Source organism: Coffea arabica, chromosome 10e, assembly GCF_036785885.1.
Source record: "Coffea arabica cultivar ET-39 chromosome 10e, Coffea Arabica ET-39 HiFi, whole genome shotgun sequence".
NCBI classification, from domain to species: domain Eukaryota; kingdom Viridiplantae; phylum Streptophyta; class Magnoliopsida; order Gentianales; family Rubiaceae; genus Coffea; species Coffea arabica.
Genome location: NC_092328.1, coordinates 2,692,786 through 2,718,432, shown reverse-complemented (window position 1 = coordinate 2,718,432; position 25,647 = coordinate 2,692,786). Strand labels below are relative to the sequence as shown.

Genomic DNA, 25,647 nt, shown 5'->3' with positions numbered 1-25,647 from the left:
GGGTTATCAAAAGCATCCACACACCCGTATAATGATATTGGAAATTTCAGGTTTGCTTTTATTCATGAAAAATTTTGACTACTAATTAATTGTTAGGGTATACAGGATCTCTGAAGCTGGTGGGAGAAAAAAGACAAACATTGAAATTTATGTATTTAAGCTTTGTTGTAATTGTAGAAGAGATAAATAAGCTTACGGTTTTTCACCGACCATATGCATAACTACAAGCTATAATTGTCGTCTTTGATCATGTTTTTCTGGCATCATTATACAGATCATCAACTTGTTCGATTACCCAGCATGCGAAAACTCCTGTGTGTCTTTGCCCCTTCTCTAGGGAAATGCCCAGCACCCCACAACTGATATCTTAGCAAATATGTGAAAATAATAACCAAACAAATAATAATCACGCAACTATATGTGTCCCAAGCTTTATTACGAAACAGTATTCTTAGGCAGCTAAAACATGGAGTCTACCTAGCACATTGTATGACCCAAGATTCTTACAAAAAAAAATTTTAGAGACCTTTTTTCTTTTTCTTTTTCCCTTTTCGCAAAGAAGTTTTTTTTAATATATTAGGGTAAATCTTTTATGCACTTATAGTATATATACTAGCGGATCTAAACACATGCTGCATTCAAATTCAGATGATGTGACATCTATTCAATCTCGTCAGTGTACCTGACACTGTAAGAAAAATTAATCCTATAGATGGCGTGCACTTAACCCTTCTCTATTTTTCAAACTAAGAAGGGATGGGAAGCCACGATGTTAATGGGTTGAACCAATTTGAACTAGGTGTGTGGTGTGTGAATTGAAATCGGTAATTTGGAACTTGGAAATTGAAAATTTTCATAATTTTGGCATCAGAATTTCCAACTGAATTCGATTTCGAATTCACCAACTTCGAATTCGGATTCGCTCCGAATTCAATTCGGAATTCGATAAATTCCAATTTCACCGAATTCAGAAATATAAAAATTATTATTATATAAATGTTATATTACATATATATATATATATATATATATATATATATATATATATATATATATGAAAAACAAATTTGAAATCGAAATAGAAATTTCGAATCACCAATTCAGGAATATAAAAATTATTATTATAATATAAATGTTATATTACATATATATATAAATATTATATATATATATATATGAAATACGAATTTGAAATCAAAATAAGAATTTCGAATGGTGAATTCGAATTCGAAATTTTCGATTTGAAAAATTTCATTACCGAATTCGAACCAAATTCGCATAATTTGAAATCGAAAAATTCGATTTGAGTTCCCAATTCAGAATTATCAATTTAAAAAATTTTAAATTTAATTCGAATTCGATCGGTAAATCGAAATTTTTTTATTTTGCACGCTTCTAATTTGAATCTACTTTTCTTTTCTTTTTTTCATTTTTGCCCTTTTTACACAATCTTCATTTTTGAACCGGACAATAAAGAATTCCCACTCTCAACGGTCGAAGCAACTGTCAGGCTGACACGTTGACATAGGGAGCTTCAGAAGCTGCCACGACAATAAACGTCAACCGTCTGTTTCCTCAGAGAATAATATAGTACACGTGCTCTGATGCCCTACTTCAACGCTTCTCTCGCTGCCACGTCAAAATCTACTACTCATTTTCCATACCGTATCATGATCAGACAGTTCCCACTGCAGCTTTTAGAGGAAACTAGTATATTGCTTGATCGAAAGTATGTGACCTTATTGCACTGTCGTATGCGGTAAAAATTGTCACGTCCATTGGTGCATTGGAAATCTTTTTACTTTATGGTACATTTTGTCATATCTCCCCAATTTGGGGAACTGAATTGTGACAACCGGTAGTTCGGTATGTCCTCAACATGTCATGATAATTTAAATATCATGTGCATATTTCACATTTCCATAGAGAGATTTTTAGTGATTCAGATTGACATTTGAGGACTAATTCAGATTGAAGTCACAAGCTAACCAGCAATTACGAGTGTCCTTATGTCTAACAAGTTTATATGACTCTATTAAAAATGTTTAGTTGTCTATGTACAGTCACATTTTGTTTTCTTGTTGGACAACAGCAATACGCATTGTTGCATGATCTGTTTATGAACTTTTGTTACACTCTCACATATGTTCATATTTTTGTCATAATCCCTGAGCAAATTAACCAATGCCCTGAAATTCTTTATGACATGAAAACATTTTGTAGTAGTACCAGATAAGAGCTGGACTACAATGGTAATCAAGGAAAAAGAGAATATCGATCATCTGACACGAGTTCAATTAGTGTACACAAACTTAGGGCTTGTTTGGCAAACAAGTTTTTGATCAGGTTTATCTTCTTTTAGTTTTTTAATAATTTTAACTATAGTAATATGAAAAAACTCCTAAAAATTTTTAAATTACACATTTCAAAGTACCCAAAACACACAAAAAAATTTTTCCTTTCTTCTTTTTTTCTTCCATGTCAACCTACCACTATCTCCGTCGTCCGCCGGCCAAGACCCGACGACGCCGACCACCTCTTTTTTTTTTTTTCTTTCTCTTCCCCCTCTCCCTCTCACTCTCCTCCTCCCCTCCTCTGCCTTCCCCTCTCCCTCTCTTCTCCTCTCTCTTGCCTTTTCCTCTCCCTCCCCTTCTGCCTAATCTAGTTGCGCTACCAGATCACATTGGGGGAAAGGGTGGCAAGGGAGGGAGAAGGGGAAGAGAAAGAGGAGGAGAGGAAAAAGAGGGGGAGAGAGAAAAAAGCAAAAAAAAAAAAAAAAAGTTTCTGTGGCTGCTTGTTTTGACTAGGAGGGAGAGGAGGCGTGGGAGGAAGAGGGGAAGGGAGAAGAAGAAGAGAGGAAATAAAAGAAAAAAAGAAAGAGAAAGAGAAAGAGAAAAAGAAAGAAAGCAAAAGAATTTTTCATCTTAAAAATTTTTTCTATAATTTCTATAATATGTTACATTAAAGTTTTAGATAAATACCTAAAAAATTCATTTGTGAAATGGGGCATTAATTGGCTTCATAAACACCTCATGACATTTACAGTGGGCACATGCATGATCACTGAAACAATGCAAGTGCCTTAGGCATGATTATTTCTTTCTCTTTTTTTCTCATTTTTTATTTTTTTTAGTGCCCAGAAAATTGAAAATTGAGAATTTCACGGTGATGGAAGGCTTTCCCTTCACAGATTCATCATTTGACTGTCGGCCGGCCACGATACCGCAAAAAGAAAAGCCTTGACAAACAAAGGTGAAGTGCACATGCACGCATACCGTACCCTGAGAAAGGGCCAATGGAGCCTTGGTTATGCTGCTGGGAAATTTACTACATTTATGAGTCACCCAAGGTTTTGCTGCCAGAGAAGTTTACGTGAAGCAATGATATGGATTAATTGGGTGTAGGAGCTGTATTATTTTCCTGATCCATTAGATGCATTGGTCTCATTACAGCGACGTCTTTTTACCAAATTAATCATAGACAGGATTACCATTTCTTTGTAATGATCTTGTTTAGGTTCTGATATTTTCTCCAACGATAGAATTATTATGACAAGACATTATTGTGATCGTGAAACAAAGTAAAAGAGAATGTGCATCATTTTTCAGTTTGGTACTTCAGCTCCAACCAACTTCACCTTTTATCATTTGGGCAAAGATCTACTGATACACTTTTCTTTTTTTTTTTTTTTGGGGACGGGGGTGTTAATTAATCCTTCATTAGTACTTCACTGTTTTCAATTTCAAATACATATTTCGGCCAAGAATTCGGTGTGAAACACGATATATGCTCCTAAAGATGGACTCAATACTGCATTCCATCTGATATATTAACTTTTTATCTTGGTGCGACCTGTGGGGATGAGGAATGATGATCAGCCAGGTTCTTTGTCCTAATTGCTTTGTTTAGTTAAGATACGTGAAATTTGTACTTTGCGTTGTTGCATCATTTTCTGCCAGCTTCAGCAAAAAGCAGCTACTCCTGCTACAACCTGTGAAACAGGATGGGGACTCCATTCCAAAACGCGTCTGGTCGTGATGACCTTAAGCACTATTTTGAGAAAATTTGCCCAGTGACGCATTTGGTTCTTAGCCATAGGGGATGAATTTGAGAACTGACCATAGTTATGGATTACTTAGATCGCCATGATTGACGTAAAAAAAAAAAAATCGAAACTACGGTGACTATATTTCAGTGATCCGCCATTAAAATGTCATCCGACTGAAGAATTTGAGTGAATATGCCGAGAGCAATAATCTTAGCTAGACTTGGGTCAGCTGCAGAGTGTAGTGAGGAACTAGCTGACTAGGCCATGGACCTGTTTGGGAATAGAGGACAGATGCGACTAAGTGGTAACACTCCTGCTTCAACTAACACGATGAAAACAACTGAAACTATCACGAGAGTACACATGTAGTGACTACTGACTACCCGATGTGTTCTTTTTCTCATTTCACCACGAATTATATTGTACTTTTTGTCTTTTTTTTTTTTTTTGTTTAGCAAAAGAGTCTCCCTCAGCTTTGGTCAATACACGTCATTTCTGTCAATCTGTTCAAGCTGCTTTGTACTATGGAAACTACAAAGAAACTTGGTGAATTTTCGACCAATAAGGAATTTTTAGCAACCGGTTGGATAACACCTTGAGATTTTCCTGGTTTTCTTTTTCCGATTAAGTACATGGTTTAAGTTATAATCCATGGTTTTTTCCTTTTTTTTTTGGTTGAAGCTTCTGTGATGCCGAAGAGTTACATACATTTGTGTCTCTCTTTTTTTTTTTTTGGGAGGGGGTGGGGGGTGGGGTTATAGACAAGTGATGTAGGTGATGAAAAATACGTTTAACCCCAAGTCTTTCTACACTTCCATTAAGCACAATTATATGATATAGCTCAAGTGATGTTTGACAAAAATAAAAGGAAAAAAAAAAAGGCTCATTTTTTTTTCAACACATAGAATATCCCAATTTTATCAGACAAATCTCCTTGCGTCTGTGCACTTCACCTTCCAAAGATATATAAGCGATAGAGCGATGACTCGAACACATAATTTCGGGATCAAATTAGGCTACCCCGAAATCATCCGAACCAATCCCAAGCGGGAAAAAAAAAGGCTCATTTGATGGTAACAAGATCAAATATGGTGCGGGGGTTAATTTGTGGATCAGCAGGTATCAACACAGTAGCCGAAGAGCAGAAGGCAAGGAGGCCATTCGCTAGATTACACGTTTCCTTTTTCCTTTGGAGGGGCACGGTTTTTTTCCAAGCATGTGAAAAGGGGGATTTCAGGTTTTGTCCAGGATCAACTTAGTTTAGAGGAGACAGATACCGTAGCATATATATATCACGAAAAGCTGCATCTTTCATATGGATTCAACTACACAATAATTGCATAAGGTTTTAAGCCTTCCCTCAGCTTAGGAGCTATTTAACCCGTTGGACGCTTCATTTAAATTGATTCATTCAGGCCCAAGACAAGTAAACTGGGATGGTAAGTGAAAGGACCAGCTTCTTTCACCCAATTTCAATACGGCACAGTACTGGGTTCAGAGGTCGCAATGAGCCCGTTTGCTTTGCACCGGAATAGATCTATGTATGGCTGACTCTTAAATCCAGTTCATGAATCATCGGCTCATGTCATGGGCCTCATGGCTCGACATAATATGCATAATGAGTTAGATAATCAGATGCTCTAATATGCCCTCAAGTCCATTAATATAAACTAACTCATCTTTTCTGAGTACTCTTTCATAAAGGCGAACCACTTAAAAATTTCCAGACTCTCACATTTTCTACCTAAACCCAAAAAGTTATCAACATCTGCATCGAAAACCAGAGCCAACCCACCGACAGTTAATCCAGTAAAAATTCGTAAAAAGAAAAGCTTGTAGGGATATAATGGAATTAATTCCTTTAAAAACTAGTAGTATAGCAAGATTCCTGGGGACAAGTAAACGATTACTGCCGCACCATTGCAATTAAAGCAATTAAAAAGAAAGGAATCGCACAATTTTCCATCATGCTGCTGCAGGATTTCATTGTATAAAGCACATAATTGGGCATCCCACAGACTAGTTTTAAGTTCTAATAGATGTTAACATGTCTTCCGTGGTCTCGAAGAAGCATTCCAATCCCTCAGAGCCTGAGAAAAATGCAGAAGATCTAGAAGAAAGTAATCATCAACCAAGCAGAGCTGTGACAAGTCATTTACAGCTGAAGCCCGCTCACTCCGCTGGAACGCTGGACAAAGAAGTAGCGCTGAGGCGTATTCGTCGCCGCAAGAGAGTTAATAAGATCAAGAAAGCCGTTCAAGCTCTTCTCAGCTCCCCCTTTTCTTCAGAGTCCGAGAATATCGACAATAATAAGGTGTCGGTACCTCCGATCATCAAGTGGGCTGATGATGCGTTTGCTGCCCCTTGATGATCCACATTCCATTCCCATAATCAAGTGTATTTGTTAGTAATAGTAGATTGAGAGGTCTTGGATGATCCCTGAATCACTTGTACAGGTTCTAAATGCAAATTTCTTGGCAGTTCTTGTTTGAGTATGATATCATGCATCTCTCAGTTCAAAAAAAAAAATTTTTTTTGGGCGAGGGGTGCAAGGAAGGAAGATCATAATTAAAAGAAATTAAAAGTTAATGAAAAGCAGAGAAAGTGAAGAAATAATTAGTGCTTACTTAAAGTTGCTTTGGAAAGCCAAATCCATTTAGAGGTGATGCAGAATCTAGTACCGAATTTATTAATTAATCAGCATGTCCGCGAATCATCGGTATGCAAATACTGGAGAAGGGCATCTTCAAAGCACCATACTTTTTATCTTTGGTTTGCTTATGTTATACACTTGACACTAATCTGATAAGCATTCGAAGCAATTATGTTTTTTGTTTCTTTTAATATGTGTGAAGTTTTGAATTCTGGACTTCTAATTTAGGATCTTTCCCTCATTACCACCCAATTGCTGATTTAATATACTGCTTGTCCGTGCGCCTTTCTAGTCTTGCAGATTTGATTAGATCCTAAAGCATAACAATTTGGAAGTTTCTGCACCACGTTTTCTTCGTAAAGAATATCCGTGAAATTTGAAAGCAACAAGAAAATTGGAGAAATTAGTCGTGGAGAGTACTTCAGTTGCTGTTGAGGGGGGCTTTTGACTTTTGAGGGGAAGCTGTCACGGATGATGTCGTGGAAGCAGGGCCCGTAATTCAACAAAGTCGTGCTTAGAGAAAGCTCATTCTCATAAAGTCCTTCAACCTGTTTTCTTTTGAGCAAATTACCTGGATGGCTACTAAACTTTTGGAATCATCGATTTTTGACTATTAAATTATTGAAAGTTTGGTTTTGCCTACTGAATTATCTAAAATTTAGATTTCGAGCCATTTTATTAGATTTAATTTTTAAACATAACAGATTTGAGTGATTCACGAGACAAAAGAAAAAGACATAGCTAATGATTAAATTTGATAGAATAACTCATAGTTCAATATCCAAAACTAGTATTTTAATAATTTAGTGGCTAAAACTCAACTATTTCAAAAGTTCAGTGGCCAACCGAATAATTTACTCTTTTCTTTTCCATATTTTGCCATGCTTGATTTCCTTCTGTATTGTTGCAGTATAAAAATAAATACTTCTCCTGTGTAGTGTTAGGAGTTTGGGCCAGAGAGGATATTTTAGTGCATGGCCTAACAGAGGAAAAATTCTTTGTTTAGCAGCCTATTTTTTTTTTTTTTTTAAAGTAAAAAGCCGGCACTTTTTACTTACAATTCTTCTTAAGATTCTTCTTCTCGTGCCACCCAATACAATCCTCCCCAACAGCAGCCCAACTTGACAAAATTGTTTAAGAAAATTAGCTCATGGACCGGATGAGGGTTTGGTGTCTCCAATCATGAAATATTCCACAGCAGGCACTTAGACACGGTCAAAATGTAGAATGAGGAAAAAGAGTGTACTGAATACCAAAATATAACTCCCGCGTGAATGGTCCAGCGGTAGCCACCGCCCACAGGGACCAATAGGTCCCGAATTCGAGCCTCCGCTCTGCTGGATTCCTCCACGCAATTAACGTGCTAGGGTCGGATTGGGGCGCTGGATCCGGGCCGCAGGGAATTAATCGGGCCCCGTAAGGATTGATCCGGACACCCCTGTGTCGACAAAAAAAAAAAAAAAAAAGAATACCAAAATATAGTTTAGATGACGAAAACCTTTCTTGAACAACCGTTTCAATCCTCATTAATTCTGTCTGAATGGTGCATACTCAAAGAACTTGTGTCCAGTTTTGCAACTGATTTTCTAAGAACAAGCCAATATTTTGCATCTATTAACAAAAGAATTTTCTTTTTCTTCCTCTGCTTGCTGATGAGGTTAGATCCGTGAACAAAATAAGCGCGCTTGTCTTTATTTTCTTTTAATAATCTCGCACCGAATTAAAAAAAAAAAAAATTTGGAGAGGGAACAAAACACGGCAACTTTGACTAAAAATTTGACTAATCAAGGAAAAAGTGACCCTTAAGATGGCCTTTTTGTCCCTCTCGGGTCTAAGGTTAGAAGTTCTAAGTCCTTACCCTCCGTCTTCATTAAAATTTATCTAGAAAAACAAATCTAAGGGCTGCAGTATTGTGCTCGTACACTTTGGAGATGGTTCATTCCCTCTAAGCCCTAGTGATCCATTCGGGCCCTTCCCTTTTTTCTTTTTTTTTTTTAATAACAGAATAGGAGTAGAAATAAGTTAGTTGTTGACGATCCGGAAGAATGGGAAAAATATATATATATATTGTGACCGAAACATGAAATATGGTTAAATGATGATAGTATATGAGAACCAAACCAACAGGTTCTCAGACAGTGTCGTAAGCTTGAAAGTGTGCAGGAGAAAGGAGACTTCCATTATTCTGGCCAATCTAGGTATAATCCTTGAATATGTGAAATTGTATAAGACGAAATTAGCTTCTCATCCTTCAATGAGCATCTTGTATTTCATAAAAATTGGGAGCAACATAATCCTTGCGTAAGGGCCACCCTATCCAAATTTCAGGCATTAAGATACGTTTCAAGCTTGGATGATTATCATAAGAGATTCCCAACATATCATAAGATTCTCGTTCTTGAAAATCCACACTTTTCCAAACCCAGAAGACAGACGGAATCCTAGGATTCCAGTCTCCAGAAAACAGAATTCTGGCAATGCTGTATTTGTGTATATTAACTTTTAACTTTCGTCTAATTACTCTCGATGACGAAAAGGGATGAAGGATGCATCTTCCTTTCTTTATGCGTCTCTGCCTTTCTCTTATCTTGAAAATTTCTAACCAGCTAAATTCTCAACGTACTCCCATGCTGAGGTATCCCTGAGAATTTTTTTTTCCCTTCTCAACGCTATCCTAGAAATCTTTATGGTGAAAAGTTTTTTGCTTTATCATCCTAAGATGTATATGCATACGTACTAAATACATTTTTATACCTTCTTTTATGACCGACTTCCATGTTTCGCACATAATCTTCTCATACTACCCTTTTTTTTCCCACCTACCCCAGTTAGGTATTCATGTTTTATAACCGAATATGTTTTTGCACCAAAAGATTGATGGCATAATATTTCTGCACCAGAAATACTATACAGTATGTATTGCAATACTTACCATCAAGAAGATTATATAGAAGAGAAACTCAAGAAATAATTGATATAACCAATTTCAACGCATGTTCTTGATCCATTTCTGAATCAATTATTTTGCTGATATGATCTCATTATTACATCAAGGACAAACTGATAAAAGAAATTCTCTAACCCGTGAGTCCAGGACCACCAGCAACCTTCCCTCCCCGATGTTTGGCTTTGAATATTCGAACCTCATCATAATTACTAATTATGAGAATTAAGCTTCATCTACACCGTTTCTGATGGTGAAATGTTTAGAATTCTCTGCCTTAAGACACTGGATCTGTCTAATACTGTGAGACAAATTGAGGGATTAAAGAACAGGAGATGCCATTTTAATAGCATTTTCAACCAAATTACTGTGAACATCACTTCAGGCCATAAGAAAAGTCCACACAAAAGCCAGCACCAAGAAAGATCAGCAAAACGAGGGCCTAGCATATATATATATATATATATTAATCAACTAAACGTTGTCGGATCATTGTGGGCTCTTCTTCTATAGCTAGTAAACCTGAAATTAATACTGTAGTAAGTAGCCTATCATCCTGGATGAGTGCACCGGAAGGAATTATTATATGTTACTGCTTTTTTTAACCAAGTGTGCAACATTTTTTACGACACCAATTTTGTTTCTTTAAGACTTTAAGGTAATGTGCCCCACTTTAATATGATTAATTTGGCTTTACACTCTAAAAATGTAATTGTTGAAAAGGAAATCTGACACACTGGATTATGGAAAAATAGAGTGGGTCTTTTTTTTTTTTTTAACTTAAAGCAAATGGTAAATATAAAGAAGCATTTCAAGTTTAACTGCTATACAAAAATATAGCCTTTTCGGTGAGTTAGGATCCGATTGTAATTACATAAGTATTATATATGAAGCGAGAGTAATTCCTTGTTTTTCAATTTGTTTGAAATACTAATATTAATTTCACAACAAATGTACAATTTTCTTGCACAAAAATATTATCAGTAACCTATAGATGTTAGTCACCTAACTTGTGTTCTTGTTCTACGACTCATCACTCTCTGTTATGCACACTTTGAAATTTAATAGAATGAAATTGTAAAAATAACTATATATATATATATATATATATATATATATATATATATATATATATATATATATATATATATATTCAGTTCAGCAAAGGTCATACAGTAGTATAGTATATCATGGGCATTGATTGTGCAAAGTGTTAAAAGGAGAACCTCAATTTGGGCGCACCACAGAAGCAATAGATGCTACAATGCCGTGCAGTGTATTGCAAATTGAAATCGGCCTGCATGCATTAAAAATTTTTGTGATCTGAGGTGGGGGTTTGAACTGTGACGACGATCCCAGAGATTTTGTGACTGGCATTCTTGGAGAGGAGGTGGACCAACAATTACACCCACCACGACGACTTGAATTGTTGACTAGGAAGGGAGGAGAGGGAATGGGAATCCACGGCTTCACCCTTTTTTGACTTGCTTGATGAGAACTCAGAAATGAGGAATCCAAATACACGGTTATTACCAGGAATTTTCCTGTCATGATAAATGTTAGGAGACTCTAGTGCATGGCAAGGCATATATAATGGCTCATTTTAAGGTCTAACAAATCTATCCCCACATTGAAGTTGAATGTTTGACTCTTCCTATTGCCACACAATGTAATCTTAGCTTAAAAGAAACAAAAGAAAATTCAATTTAAAAAAAAAAAAAGAAAAAGAATGTGTATCCTAGCTGAATTTATTTTCGATTATCTAAATAATAGCTACTTCTTTTTTTTTTCCTTTTGTGGGGTGTGTTTTCTTTTTAATTTTCAGGTGGGTAGATAATCTAAAATCCTAGCTTTGTTAACGTGGACTAATGTACTACAAGGGCGACCAAAGAGGCACCTAAATCAAAGACTTCCCAGTCAATAATTAGAACTTAAGAAATTGCGGTCGTTCTTCTCACGTAAAATCTCTTTGCTTGTTTCCTTATGAAAAAAAAAATTTTCTCTTTGCTTCTCTCATCATCCTTTCTAGTTAGTTCAAATATGGAAGCTATTTTAGTCAAAGAATCCAAAACATTTATTGGGTGTCAATATGATCCGTAGTCTCAACGAAGATACATAAAGATGTGGAGAGAGCAAAAGTCACCCTCAAATTGACAAATTAGTAGCATCATCATCATGTTAATTTTTTTTAATTTACTTCCCCTTCACCTTGTTATCTTCCCATCTAATCTAGAACCCCACATTACAGTTGGAGCCTCTCTCACCCCATCTCTTCCTCTAATCATCCTTCCTCTATCAACCAAAATCTGCATTTATTTTACACGACTCAAACGAAAAGAGACAAAACTTTCACACCTTAACTGATTCTTTCCTGATATCGCAAGAATTCCCTTGTCCCCTTATTCCATGAAACACAAGAATCCATCCCTCTAGTGCATATGTGCTATAGTCAGTACTGAATAAGCACTATTTCATCAATTTGCAAGAACATGGTAATACTACCATTTCTGAGCATCATCTCGTATGTCCTGTATCGCCTTTCATCACTCGGAAATGCATCAGCAATTTGCCAAAAGTCGTGCGGGGCAGTTTCATATAACCATATTCCCTTCCCCTTCGGATTCTCCTCAGGCTGCCAAATCCAATTAAACTGCACCTCAAATGGTACGATGGCCATCCATGACCTTCCTATCCTGGACATAAGTCAGGAGAGCATAATGGTCAATCTTCAGGCTCAATGTGGGCGATCCATGTCTGCCATCGACGATCTCTTCGGTCCTAACTACGCCCCGACTTCGCATAACGGAATTCTGATGGAAAACTGCACTGCTCCAGTTCCAACTTGTGTGATTCCAACCACCATGGTCCTAACTCATTTCGAGCTGCTTGATTGCGGTGCTCAAAACAGTAGTAATTTGAGCTGTTACTCTGAGCCCAGCAAGCAAAGCCTTTTTATGAACTACAATAGCTTGGTGAAAAATCGGTGTTCCTCGCTGTTTTCTGCGATTTCAATCGAATCTTATGGCACTAATTCATCATCCGTCTCGCTCACAGTTCAGTTGGTCCAGTTGGGTTGGTGGCTTCAGGGGCACTGCCACTGCTCTATGCATGCCAATTGTACAAAAATATGGTCTCCTACGGATGAGAAGCCGGGCTATCGGTGCCAATGCTTAGACGGCTACGTCGGAGATGGCTACATAGCCGGCGTTGGCTGCCGGAGAGGTATGTTTTTTCAAACTTCTGCTGGCTTTCTTTTTCTTCAGGGCCAACTTCCTCCTGTTCTGATTTCCAAAAGGGAAACTTTTCTAATGGACAATTGATTAAACAAGAATATTAATAATTTGCCTCAATTCAGTTGATGCTTATCTGTTGCGTTTTTTCCTTCTATTTGCTAAAATTTGATCCCTGTGTCACCGTGAAGAGTCCATGATGGCTAATTATGAACTCCAATTACATGTCTAGCTTAATTTTTTTCCATGTAACTGCAAAATTAGATTGTATAAGAAACTAATTTTCATTTTGCGTGTCAGACAAACATTAAATTTGAAATTAGATCGTAAGCTAAATTCACTAGGTCCTTTTGTGTATAATTATAATATAAACTTCCATGTTTTTTTTTTTTGGCCTTCCTGCATCCTTGACCAAATTGAGTCGTCAATCTAAATGCAAGATGAGTCAGGATTCCCTTATCTTACTGACTATCATTACAAAAGAAATAACGGGTCCAGCGTCCAGAGAAAGTGTGCATGCTGAAATGATAGGAGGACAATTTCAAAGGATGATTTATTGCTGGTTGATTTTAGTACAAGGCAAAAGCTCATAGGAGCGGGTCTAATGTGGAGGCAACATATTTTAAAGTTTAAACCCGAAATGTTTTTGAAAACCTGCACTCCTATCTTATGCATTGACCAGCATAGAGAAACTAGGGTTGTCTTGTTATTGCAGCAAAATAAATGCATATACAACCACTAACTGTTTTAGGTTGTGGGCAAGAATCAAAATGTCTCCCCAGCACTTGAAGGAATGATGGTTGAGCATTGCCTTGTATCCTTACTCCAAGGTAATCAAGGGCTGTTCAAGACAGGATCATAATCATGTTCCATCGAAGTACTTGTAGGACCAAATAATGATAATTATGGTCATTGTTATCTGTTAATGCAGCTGGCACTGGCAGCAGCACTTCTCTCTATACACGCTAAGAAATGAGTCGAGTCAACCTATTCCACCACTCTATGGTATTGGTATCCAACAATTCCTTAAACAGTTAAATATAGTCTGAGTAAGCCAAAACTGCGGATTAATCATTAACCTTCAATTGAGACGGATTGCTCACCTACTTCCTTTGACATAGGATTCTCCTTGGAACTGCACAATCACAAGCCATATAGCCATAATAGTTAAATACGTAACAATTTTCACTAAATGAGAATTCTGCAGTGCTTCTTATCATTTGATTTGACCCTGGGAACTATTTGAACTTCTTGTTGTATCAAGTTTAATAATTTGTTTTGAGCCAATCAGCCAAAGCAAGCCAAATTCCTTTTTTTCTTTTGGAAGTAACTTTTGGATCACAGGCACATATGTATACACCAACGTAATCAAGAATATGAGAACGAGCGTGTACCTGGGAAACTGTATTGGAGTTTCACAGCATTTTGGTTGTCAATAATGTGTACAGTTTCATTCCAGAAAATATACCATCAGTAATCGACTAACAAAATTGTTGTCGTTAGGGAAAAAAAAACGACTAACAAGTTTGTTTCTGCCCATAACCCCTCAAGCGGCCGCAAGACTGTTGGATATTGGACTTCATTGTGTGAGGAGTTGTTCTTTATTTTATTCATAAATTAATTGTTTCCAGGGTTTTCTTATATTAACAGACTCCACAAGATGCAACCCGGCTAAGTACCTTTCAGGCCAGTGTGGAGGAACAACAAGAGTTGGCGTTCTAGTCGGAGGTAAATAAAAAGAAAAAAAAAATTCTCTGAACAGACAAGGGGTTGAGAAACTTCCGTAGAAAATTTAATTTGTTATAGTATTAAAATGAGCCAAGCCTACTGTTAATTTCAGGTGTTATTGCTGGTGCTGCTTTAATGGTTAGTATTGGCCTAGTATGCTGCTTCGTTCGACGGCGTTCGAGGCTAAAAACCAGAAATAAAACTAAGCGGGAATTGTGTAGAGCTACCGGAATCACTATTCCTGTGTATCATTACAAAGAAGTGGAGAAAGCCACCGAGTCATTCTCAGAGAAAAGAAGACTAGGAACGGGTGCATATGGAACAGTGTATTCAGGAAAGCTGCACAATGATGAATGGGTGGCAATCAAGAGGATCAGGCATAGAGATACTGAGAGCACTGAACAAGTACTAAATGAGATCAAACTTATTTCCACTGTCAGCCATCCGAATCTTGTTCGCCTCTTAGGCTGCTCCATAGAAAAAGGAGAACAGATTCTAGTTTACGAGTTCATGCCCAATGGAACTCTGTCTCAGCATTTGCAAAGAGAAAAAGGGAATGGACTACCCTGGGCTGTTCGAATAACGATTGCAGCTGAAACTGCTCAGGCTATAGCTTATCTCCACAATGCAGTTCACCCTCCCATTTATCACAGGGACATAAAGTCCAGTAACATACTACTGGATTACAATTACAAGTCAAAAGTTGCAGACTTTGGCCTTTCAAGACTCGGGATGGTAGAATCATCCCACATTTCAACTGCACCCCAAGGAACTCCTGGATATCTTGATCCTCAATATCATCAGCACTTCCATTTATCCGATAAAAGTGACGTCTACAGTTTTGGAGTAGTTCTTCTCGAGATCATAACAGGATTGAAGGCAGTGGACTTTAATCGTCCACAGAACGAAATAAACTTGGCAAATCTTGCTGTTGACAGGATAGGAAAAGGATGTCTACACGAAATAATTGATCCATTTCTTGAGCCACATAAGGATCCTTGGACCATTTCATCGACACATAAAGTGGCAGAATTGGCATTCAGGTGTCTTGCTTTTCACAGGGATATGAGGCCATCAATGATGGAAGTGGCCATTGAATTAGAACAAATTAGGCTTAGTAAATGGGCAAATTTTGAAGAGAACACCACAGGTCTTCCAGCTTCAGCAGAGGTGTCATCTTGTTCTTCATCATCTTCTGCTTGTGAGAAACCACTAAATCTGACCGTACAGAGGGCAGAAATCGCCAGAACTATTGTATCTGTTACGGGGAAATTGAATTCCATGGAAAGGGATTATTCCCCAGTTTCTGTACAGCATCCCTGGCCAAGCGAACAAAGTTCACCATCGTCGAATAGTTTGCTCAGTCATGTAATTCCTTAGTGATACAAACTGTAAAAAATGCTTCCTTTTGGGTTTTATTTGTAGTCTTCATTTTTCTTAAACACCAATTATTTAGAGGTACTAATGGGAGACCATCACATCAAAATTGGAAAAAGATCACAATCCCATAGGGTGATATAACGAATCAATGTTATGAATGAGGAAGAAAAAAAAAATTCATAAATATACTGTGTGTGTGTGTTGTGTGTGTCCGGTGGGTCACAGAAGTGATCCATGATGAAGAATTGTTAAGCTCTGAAAGCTGGGAAGACTTTTTCAGAATTTTGAGGCCACATATTTTCTTTGGTAGTAGGAATCTTAAAAAGATGTGGACTGGAGGTGCCATGTTTTGCACATTACCTTACGTTTAGTGTACAGATATTGTACACACGTACAAAGCTACTAAGGGCAGCTCCAATGGGGGTGTAATACACCCCCATTACACCACTCCATGACACGGCTCCCCGTTGGAGCATGGAGCCGTGTCATGGAGATTACACGCATCACACATGTGATGCGTGTAATTCTCAAAATGTGGGTCTATGGCAATGGTAAAATTCCAGCATTTCGAACTATTCAAAGGCAATGACAATGAAAACTAGTATTTATTTTGTTATTATTTGTATTTTATTTGATTTAATTTATGTAATATTATGTTATGGAGTTCAACTAATTACATTCCGAATTATTAATTAAGCATGGATTATTATGATATCTTCGCATTTGAAGTATCAAATATTTGTTTAATTTCCTACATAATTATTTTTAAAAAAATAACAATATATTATTTTTGAAACATAGAAAAAGATATATTATTCAAACTTAAAAATTAATAATATCATTTTTAGAAAATAAAAAAATTCAAAATGTACAAAATTTAACGAAAGTTAGTACTTTATTTTTTAAAAATAACAAAATTAGTTTTAAAAATTACTTTATTTATTTATGGGATATGAGTTATGCATTATTAAAATAAATATTTGATTAATTGTGGACCCATGCTATTACACCTTGTGGAGTGTAATCCATTGTGAGTGAAAGTGTAATGAAAGAGGAGAAAGTGGAATGCTGACGTAGCATGTGGATTACACTCCACAAAGTGTAATAGCATTGTGGATGCTCTAATTCTAATATTAGTTTTGTTCAATATGTACAAACACGCGAAATTAGACAATTTAATCCTAGTGGTTGAAATCTTCGTAGAAACTGCAACATGCCATTCCCCCATGATTGACTTGGTTAGGGATATTTTTCCAGGTGATGTAATTCTCCCTTTGGTATGGTAGGCTATCTTTTTCGGAAATGGTTGAGAAACTATTCATTGATTAAACTTTACTAGTAGAAAAGCATAAAAAAAAAGTATTAATCTTCTGTACACTATCACTTTGAATGAATGATATTTATATAAAATTTAAATTTAAAATTTAATTGTTATATATGTGTCATAAATTTAATGATAATAGTATATACACTAACAATATATATATAATTTACTATAAAAAATCAGTTTCTCCTTGACCCGTAAATAAGACCAAATGCACTTTTGGGCCAAATGAGGAGAAATTCTATCTACGGTGCTGCGAGTATGAGCTTTCTGGTCTGGGCTAGAGCAATTAAGATTCTCAGAAAGAGTGCCAAAATGAGGAGAAGTTTGTTATTAGAAAGAGTGTCAAATGAGGAGATTGTTTGGGATAGGAGATTATTTGTTATTAGAAAGAGTGTTTGGATAGGAGATTATTTGGGATAATTTTTTTTAAAAAAATACTGGATCGCTTTTTTAATACGATGTATGTGAGATAAAAAGATGATTAAAAAAAATATTGATGAAGCAAGTAAATCAGTATATATAAATAAGGTATAAATAAGACGCAAATCAAACAAGTTAACTTAGGGACGAAGGGGGAAGCCCTCTCCATTCCTTGCTCCATATTATAAAGGCACCACTTGGATTGTAGGAAAGGAAAGGATGCCAATGAAAAAGAAAAGAAAGGAGAGTAAAGGAAAGTGATTTACATTCATCTTGTTTGAATTAAATATGGAAGGAAAAGAAAGGAAATACCGGGTTTTTGTTTAAATTGAGGAAGGAAAAGAAATGAAAAGAAAAGATCAAATGTTTATTTATTGGAAAAGATAGGGAGAAATTGGTCTTTTAAAAAAATTTTAAATTATTTCAATAAATTTAATTTCATTTTGCTCTATTTCCGTCCAACCATAACTCAACAAAACAACTACATCCTCTCCCTCTCTTTCCCTCCTCGAAAATCAATCCAAGCAATAAAAATTAAATTACTCCAATTCCCTCTATCCAAAACAGTGCGCTTGCTAGTGGCCAGCATAATTTTTAGTTGGCTTCATTTCATTTTACAAATTTGTACTACTTTCAACGTTTTTCCTGCTCGTCCAAGAACTTGTGGTAGATACGCATTTCATATTGGTCAATGCATCAGTTGCATTAACTTGTGGTAAAGTAAACTACATCAAGAAATAAAGAGGACGTTTACTAATTCTGAAACGCCAAAGCAAGCACCTCTGCAGTGTTTTCCGTCGGGAATTAACAATCCAGTTATCTTGTTTTGGAAGAAGGTAACTGTAGTAGTTTGTCTGCATCACTTCAATTCAAGGCATGCACGCAAGCAAGCAACTTCAAGGCGACTGGCACTAATTTTGTAGGACCAAGAAGATAAACGAAGGACCATCCCCAATTTCCCCATCTCAGCAGTGGACTTTTCCGTCTCAGAACATGCGTGCCCTGATCAAAGACAACTTCACGCGTTAATGTGGCAATAATTAATTTTCTTTCAAGGCCTTCCTATGTTTGTTTTTTTTTTTTTTTTGTCAAAAGAAAAGGACCTGGCCCACTCCAGGCCCCAACCCTTATTCGAGTTGTTAGGTTACCCCATTTTTATTACTGAGACTCGAATCGATGACCTACGGGATACTACCTACGGGATACTACCGCATGTGGTCACCCGCTGAGCTACCCAGGAAGGGCTGCCTTCCTATGTTTGTTGTTTGATGAAGAAAGCGGAGTGATGGACGTAGTTAACTGACCACCCTATTTATATTGGTAATAATGGCTAGTGCCTGTTGCCGTCTACTGGATGTCATGAAAACAAATTGAAAAAGGTGTACAGAAGATCTATTGCTCCCTTGAGCTGGCTTCCACTTCTCAGGCTGGATGTAGTATAATTTAATGGCGATTGGCAACACAATGTAGCAGAAAAAACCTCAAAGATGAAAAGACATGTCACCTGCAAAATGTCGCTTTCCTACATTTTTTATATTTTTTTTGGGGGGTTTCAAAGCTCATATCATCAATAATAAGCCTTGAATTCTGATAGTAGTTTTTTTTATAACCGCATTAGACCAAACTATAAGGGTGTGTTTGGATTGCTTATTTCCATCGAAAAATATTATCGTTTTTTGTAATCACATTTTTCTATCACTTTTTTTTTCACATATATCAAATCGTTACAATAAGATTGTGTTTGGATTGCATTTTTCATGATTTTTTATAGAAAAATTACTATAGCGATTTGATGTATGTGAGGGAAAAACGTAATAGGGAAATGTGATCACGAAAAACAATATAATTTTTTGACGGAAAACAGCAATCCAAACAAGGCATTTTCCATAAAAAATGACGAAAAATGCAATTCATACACATCCTAAACTTTCAAAAAGTCTATTGCTCCGCTAATGAATACATTTCGTGGATTGTGAATTATTTGCCAAATTATATCTGCTTACATCATCATTACAATTTCCAACGCATCTTTTTATCTTTCCAATTACCTTTTTATCTCACATACATCACATCACAAAAAGTACTACAGTAAAAATATCTCAAATAATTCACAATCCAAACAAACCCTATATTTTGTTCTAATTTCTTAAGAACATATAGTTAAAAAAAAAAAAACAAACTCTTAGGAACATATGGCCTGAAAGGAGTACTGAGAAAAAATTGTATTAAATCCGCACCCTGAATTCTAAATGCAAATCTTGGAGTATTAATCACTTGCATATTAGCAATAAAATTCGTACAAAACCTAAATTTAGGATACAAAAGTGTGAATTCAACCCTTAATATGTTCAAAAATTACAACTCATGCTTACCGTAACCTTAGAATGGGAGAAAATTTTCTAACACTCAGAAGACTTTTGACCTCAAATAATCAAATACCATTTATGCATTTCTTAACATCTACGGATTAACCCCATTTTGCACCTCCAAACTTATATCACTTTCATACTTTGTACCTTAAATTTCAATTTTGAACATTTTACACCCTAAATTCTTAATTTAAAGCTTTGCACTCTAAACTTTCAGTTTTGGACATTTTATACCTTAAATTTTCAAGTTTTTTCCATTTAAACTCATCGAATAACAATTTTAGCAAAATTAATTGCACAGAGGACCCCACAAATCAATAATAATATGCAGAAAGTTGTTTAAAGATAGCAGGTTATCGTAACAAAAATAAAACAATACATTGTAATTAATTTGCACTATCTTTTATTTAATTAATTTCACTAACAATATTAGTGATTGAAACCATCCAAATCAATGGCAATGTGCCGAAAATAATCAAAAGGTAGCAAGCTATTGTAACAAAAATAAAACAATACATGGTCATTGATTTATATAAATGACCACACAAATCAATAACAATGTGCCGAAAGTAATCAAAAGCTGGCAAGCTATTATGACAAAAAGAAAATAATAAATTGTCATTCTTTTGCATCATATTTTATGTCATTAATTTCACTAACAATATTAGTGATTGAGACCATATAAATTAATGAAGAAGTGCAAAACTTGATCAAACAAAGTTAAAGGATCACAGTTGGAAAAAACTGGTATATTATTATTAATTTTCACTATTCTTTATCTCATTAATTTTACAAAAAGTTATTGTTGATTGGGTTCCAAAGGAAAAATTTTGAAAGTTTAGAATGCAAAATATTCATAATTAAAATTTAGGGTATAAAATCTTCAAAATTAAAATACAGAGTGCAAAACCAGAAAATAATACAAATTTAGAGGTACAAAATGTAGTTAATCCTAACTTCTACCTTGTTTGGAAAGTCATTTTCCTCCAAAAAATTTTACGTTTTCATGAACACATTTTTTAATAACTATTTTATTTCAAATATTTCAAATTGCTGCAGCACATTTTTTTTTTTAAATTTCAAAAGATAGCCATCCAAACGGGATCCAAAAATTTGTCAAAACAGCCGATAAATAAAAGAGAGGTCGAAAATGGCACATACAACTTTATTTTTAAGTCACAAAATCCCCAAAAAGAAAACAGAAAAAGAAAAATCATCTCTGTATTGAAAGTCAACTAATACTGCTACTATACTCTAGAAATTATTTTGGATTTACATACACATCTATACCAATAATAAAAAATTCTTGATGCACATCCAAATATGTTATCGTACTTGGCCCCATTAAACTTTTTCTCGTTTTGCAAAAAAGGGCCCACAAGCACTATACCTAAAAATGTAAAAAAAAATAATCATAATAAAAGACATATACATATATAATGGTTGCTGAAGGCAGGGTGACATGTCAGCATGTACGTATTACAAGACCGGAGAGGCCGAGGTTGACCGTTGACTTTTCACCCTTCGTTTTAGTCAAAATCATCATCCTCACCCTCCTCCCCCCGCCACCCTTTTTTTTTCAAAGGCTAGCTCTTTTCAAAGACGTAACAGTCACAGCAGCACCTAACGGCGACGTACCGACCTCGATCTCAAACGAATCGTAACGGCGGAAGAACTCCACTAGCAGCAACCTCGACACCAGCACCACAAAATCCTTCCCAGCGCACTGTTTATTATTAACGTCAGGACTTTCCGTTTCAGGTCCGTTAGACCACAAAACATGCTTCAATAACTTCTCCCCCTTTTCACCCACGAACCTGTCCGCCACAAATTCCTCGGACCTCTCGAAAATCTTGGGATCCCTAGTCGCGAACGGTTGGTATCCAAACAACATTTCTCCTGCTTTGACCTCGAACGCCGAATCATGGGACTCGATAGTAAAATTGGTCTTGGCCCTCCCGTATTGGGCCGGCACGGGAGGTTCAATCCTCAGGGCTTCGTAGACGACTGATTTTGTCAAAGGCATGTTTTCGATGGCTCTCATTGTAACTCTGCCGTCCGATGATTTTAGAGCTGACCGAATTTCTTGGGCTAATTGGGTGTGGAGCTTGACTCCAGCCCGTCCGATCCATTTGAGCATGTTGGTGAAGAAAAGTTTCATTCCGCCGAAGGAATTGAAGCAGGTGGCGAATATGAGGTTGTGGCAAGCTTCCTCGCGGGAGATTCCGTTTCTCTCGGCCTCGTCGAGGACGGAGGTGGAGTTGGCGCGGAAGAAATCGTAGAGCAACTGGTACTCTTTTTTCACCAGAGCTGGGGGTAAAGGGAAGGTGTGGATCAACAGGTCTTCGAGGACGTTGGGTAGGCCGAGCTTTAGGACGGGATGAATCTGGAAAACCACCCATTTTCCGACGAGTTTAGGGCCGTCACGGCCGAGTTGTGAGTCGGCAGGGTTTGCGCCGTAGAGGGATCGAGCAAGGAAGTTGAAAGCCGCTTGATCGTTGGCTTCATTGAATTTGGCTGTGCCATTGGTGGCGAGTTCCTCCTCGAGGCCGTCGAATAGCTCGGTGTAGCTCTTCTGGAACTCGGGGATGACGTGGTCCCGGCGGGAGGAGAGGTGGAAGAACATGAGCTTCTTAAGCTTGGCGTGGTTGGGCTCGGATGGATCAAGGTAGGAGAGGACGCGGTAGCCGCCGGTGAGTTCAGTGGAAGGCATGAAAGTGCCGGTGAAGAGGTCCTTCTTCTCGACTTTGGAGACGTCGAAGAGGACGGGGAAGCTCTTGCCGTCGAGCAAAACGATGACGTTCGGGTTGGAAGAAATGAAAGGACCGGGCGGCATGTTGGTTTTGAAAACCGTGGACCGGTACTTCTGGACCCGGGACTTGAAGTATTCGTCCTTGCCTTGGTTGTAGAAGTAGTCGAGTCTGTCCTTGAAGGGTCCAATCAAGGGAAGCCCATAGTCACCTGGGATTTTTCTGATTGGCAGCTTTGCGGGCTGGGGTTGCGGAGGTGGTGGGGAAATTGATGACGGTCTTTCTGATACGGAAGCTCTGATCGGGTGGACAATGAGGTTTCGGGTGAAGGGCTTTGATGATCTATGTGCTGGAAGTTGGAGATGAAAAGGGGTGAGAACTGGGGAGGATAAGGCCATTTTTTTTTTCCTTTTTCTCCCAGAAGAAAACTAATAACTCAAAGAGTGACTAGTAATGGAATTTGGGAGTGTGAATTGGAGAGATGGAAGTGGAGGAGGAGCGGAATTTGGGCCAGTGGTGGGAGCGGCAATGTTGAGAATGAACCTTGCCTTTTGAACGTCTAAATCATGGGAAGTATATATATATACACTATTACTACTACTGAAGGCTGTGCTCGTGACGACAGAGAGTGAATAATAATGCTTGTGTAAATGATGGAGTATTCGCAACTATTTAGGCTCGTGCCATATGTGGTTTGACGAGTATGCTCAACTGACATAATTAGTGCCTAGTGGTGGTGACTGTTCCACACGATACTAATTGCAGTGCCATGCTTTCTTTCGGCAATTCAGTCCCTTTCGCCGCTTAGTCCTTGGATTGGACCTGCTCTCCTTTGTTTAGATGCTTCCCGAAGCTGAAAGTTGAAGACACACTACTACTAGTAGAGTATTTTATTTTAGGAGTTAAAAAGCATATTTGATGACAATTAAAGAGGGGCAACTGTGATTATTCAAAATAATCTATTATCTTGAAATTTTTCTCAATTCTTGTTCCTCCCAGACAGGGTAAGAAAGAGTTGTTTTGAAGTATGGACGGATTGAATCAATTGAAGGAAAGAAAGGTCAAAGCATAATACGGCTTCTTCGATGGTTCAACAGTCAACAACAACAGCCCATGAGCCGCAGTAGCTTATTCCTCCGGCGGCCAGGACGGTGATGCATAGTATAATCATAATGGAGTGGTGGTTTATGCTGCAGGCTTTGCTTCCCCGGCTTCCCACTACCGGCCAATTGTACACCTCAAATTGCGCGCACCAGTCTCAGATTTCTTATATATTTTCAGAATCCAAGGGAACATGATGACGGGCTCCTTTTTCTGCTTTCTATAATAATAATTTCACCACGTTTGTTAAACGAGGAGGGGAAGAAACAAAAAATTAGAAAAGGCGATCTGCTTCGTGGGACCTTGATTAGTGCTTTCGCTTCCTTTTTTGTGCCTTCCTTGTCATTCATCACTGATGCATGGCGGCATAATTTTTTTATTGTGCGAGAATACTTCTGCCTATTTTCTACCTTAAAAGAATATTATATATCTAAAAGGACCTCTGTCTATGTTATCAAGTTTGCCACTAGACAGAGATTTTATCACTTGTGATTCTCGGTGACATATTTTCTATGTCAATTCAATGTCACCTATAGTATTGCGCAAAGTGTCATATTATTATTTACACTTGTGTTAAACCAAACCAAGTTGAATTATTTGAAAATTAAAGTGTAAATAATAACAGGACATTTGACACAATACTATAGATGATATTGGATTGACATAGAAAATATGTCACCGAGAATCCCATTACTGCCTTCAATTTCTCATCATAAATTCTAATGCGTGCAAAAAAGACCAAACGCACTTGAGTGGTTAGTTTGGTAGCCCGATGAAAACAAAAAGAGAACTATAGTATGGCCATTACGCGTTCCTGAATAATTTGTTGGTCCCTTAAATTTACCAAAATGCACGTGGATTTTGTGCGTAACTGAGGCGGTTTTTAACTTACAAAACGAGAAAACACGAAAACAAAATAATAATAATAAAAGGTTCGATTTCTGGGAAATGCACATGTCTCTGCTGTTTCTGGGAAATGAGCACATCTTAGCACGTGCGATCTGTTCCATTTACTACTCCTATTTACAAGGATACTTAAAATATTGTCGCGTCAATTGTGTCGAACGATTGATGGAAGATGAGTTGCCTTGTTTCAGATGAGGGCAACCGGGTAGGACAGTCAATGGTTCGGGTTTGGACTTGAACCCTGCCCAGATTTGTTTGTTAGGTTTTTTTTTGGGTACCAGATGAGAAATAATCCCACAGCTCGGATCTGGATCATACCTGTTTATTCTAACCCCAAAAAAAAAACCCGCTTGAATAGGAAATATATGATTCCGGCCTGTATCCGATCTGTTGATAGGCCTGCAACTGGGAGATCAAAATTAAAGCCGACCATCAATATAAACCTCCAACTAGCTTTGTTTGAAATGGTGATATGGCTAGCTTTGTTTTATTTGTGTTTTTCTTAATTCTTGATGGTAGATTTTAGACCATATTTGAGTTTGGTTGAGGATACATAGCAGCTCAATTAAGAGGTTCACAAGAGTGTTGTAGACTAGAGGTATAAAACTGGGTGATTTGGACCGGTCATAATTGGATAATGGATATAATTGTATCAATTCATTTATATCCAATTAAATAAATGGGCACCGGCATTTATACTCATTTAATAAATGGGTATGGGTATGGGTATTTCCAATTATCCATTTACTTACAATTCTACTTTTTTTTAAAAAAAAAAATGTTAACATGTT

The 25,647-nt window shown here is 37.1% G+C and overlaps 2 protein-coding genes across 2 annotated transcripts; one reads left to right on the top strand and one right to left on the bottom strand.

Annotated features, from left to right (window-relative positions):
- Positions 1–11,762: 11,762 nt before the first annotated feature.
- LOC113710859 (wall-associated receptor kinase-like 14) lies at positions 11,763–16,045 on the top strand. Its single transcript, XM_027233910.2, has 3 exons — positions 11,763–12,867; positions 14,526–14,603; positions 14,716–16,045. Exons 1-3 carry the CDS (start codon positions 12,135–12,137, stop codon positions 15,981–15,983), a joined length of 2,079 nt encoding a protein of 692 aa, XP_027089711.1. The 5' UTR covers positions 11,763–12,134; the 3' UTR covers positions 15,984–16,045.
- Positions 16,046–21,300: 5,255 nt separating this feature from the next.
- Positions 21,301–23,499, bottom strand: LOC113712820 (allene oxide synthase 1, chloroplastic). Its single transcript, XM_027236415.2, has one exon. It carries the CDS (start codon positions 23,245–23,247, stop codon positions 21,679–21,681), a length of 1,569 nt encoding a protein of 522 aa, XP_027092216.1. The 5' UTR covers positions 23,248–23,499; the 3' UTR covers positions 21,301–21,678.
- Between the last annotated feature and the right edge of the window lie 2,148 nt (positions 23,500–25,647).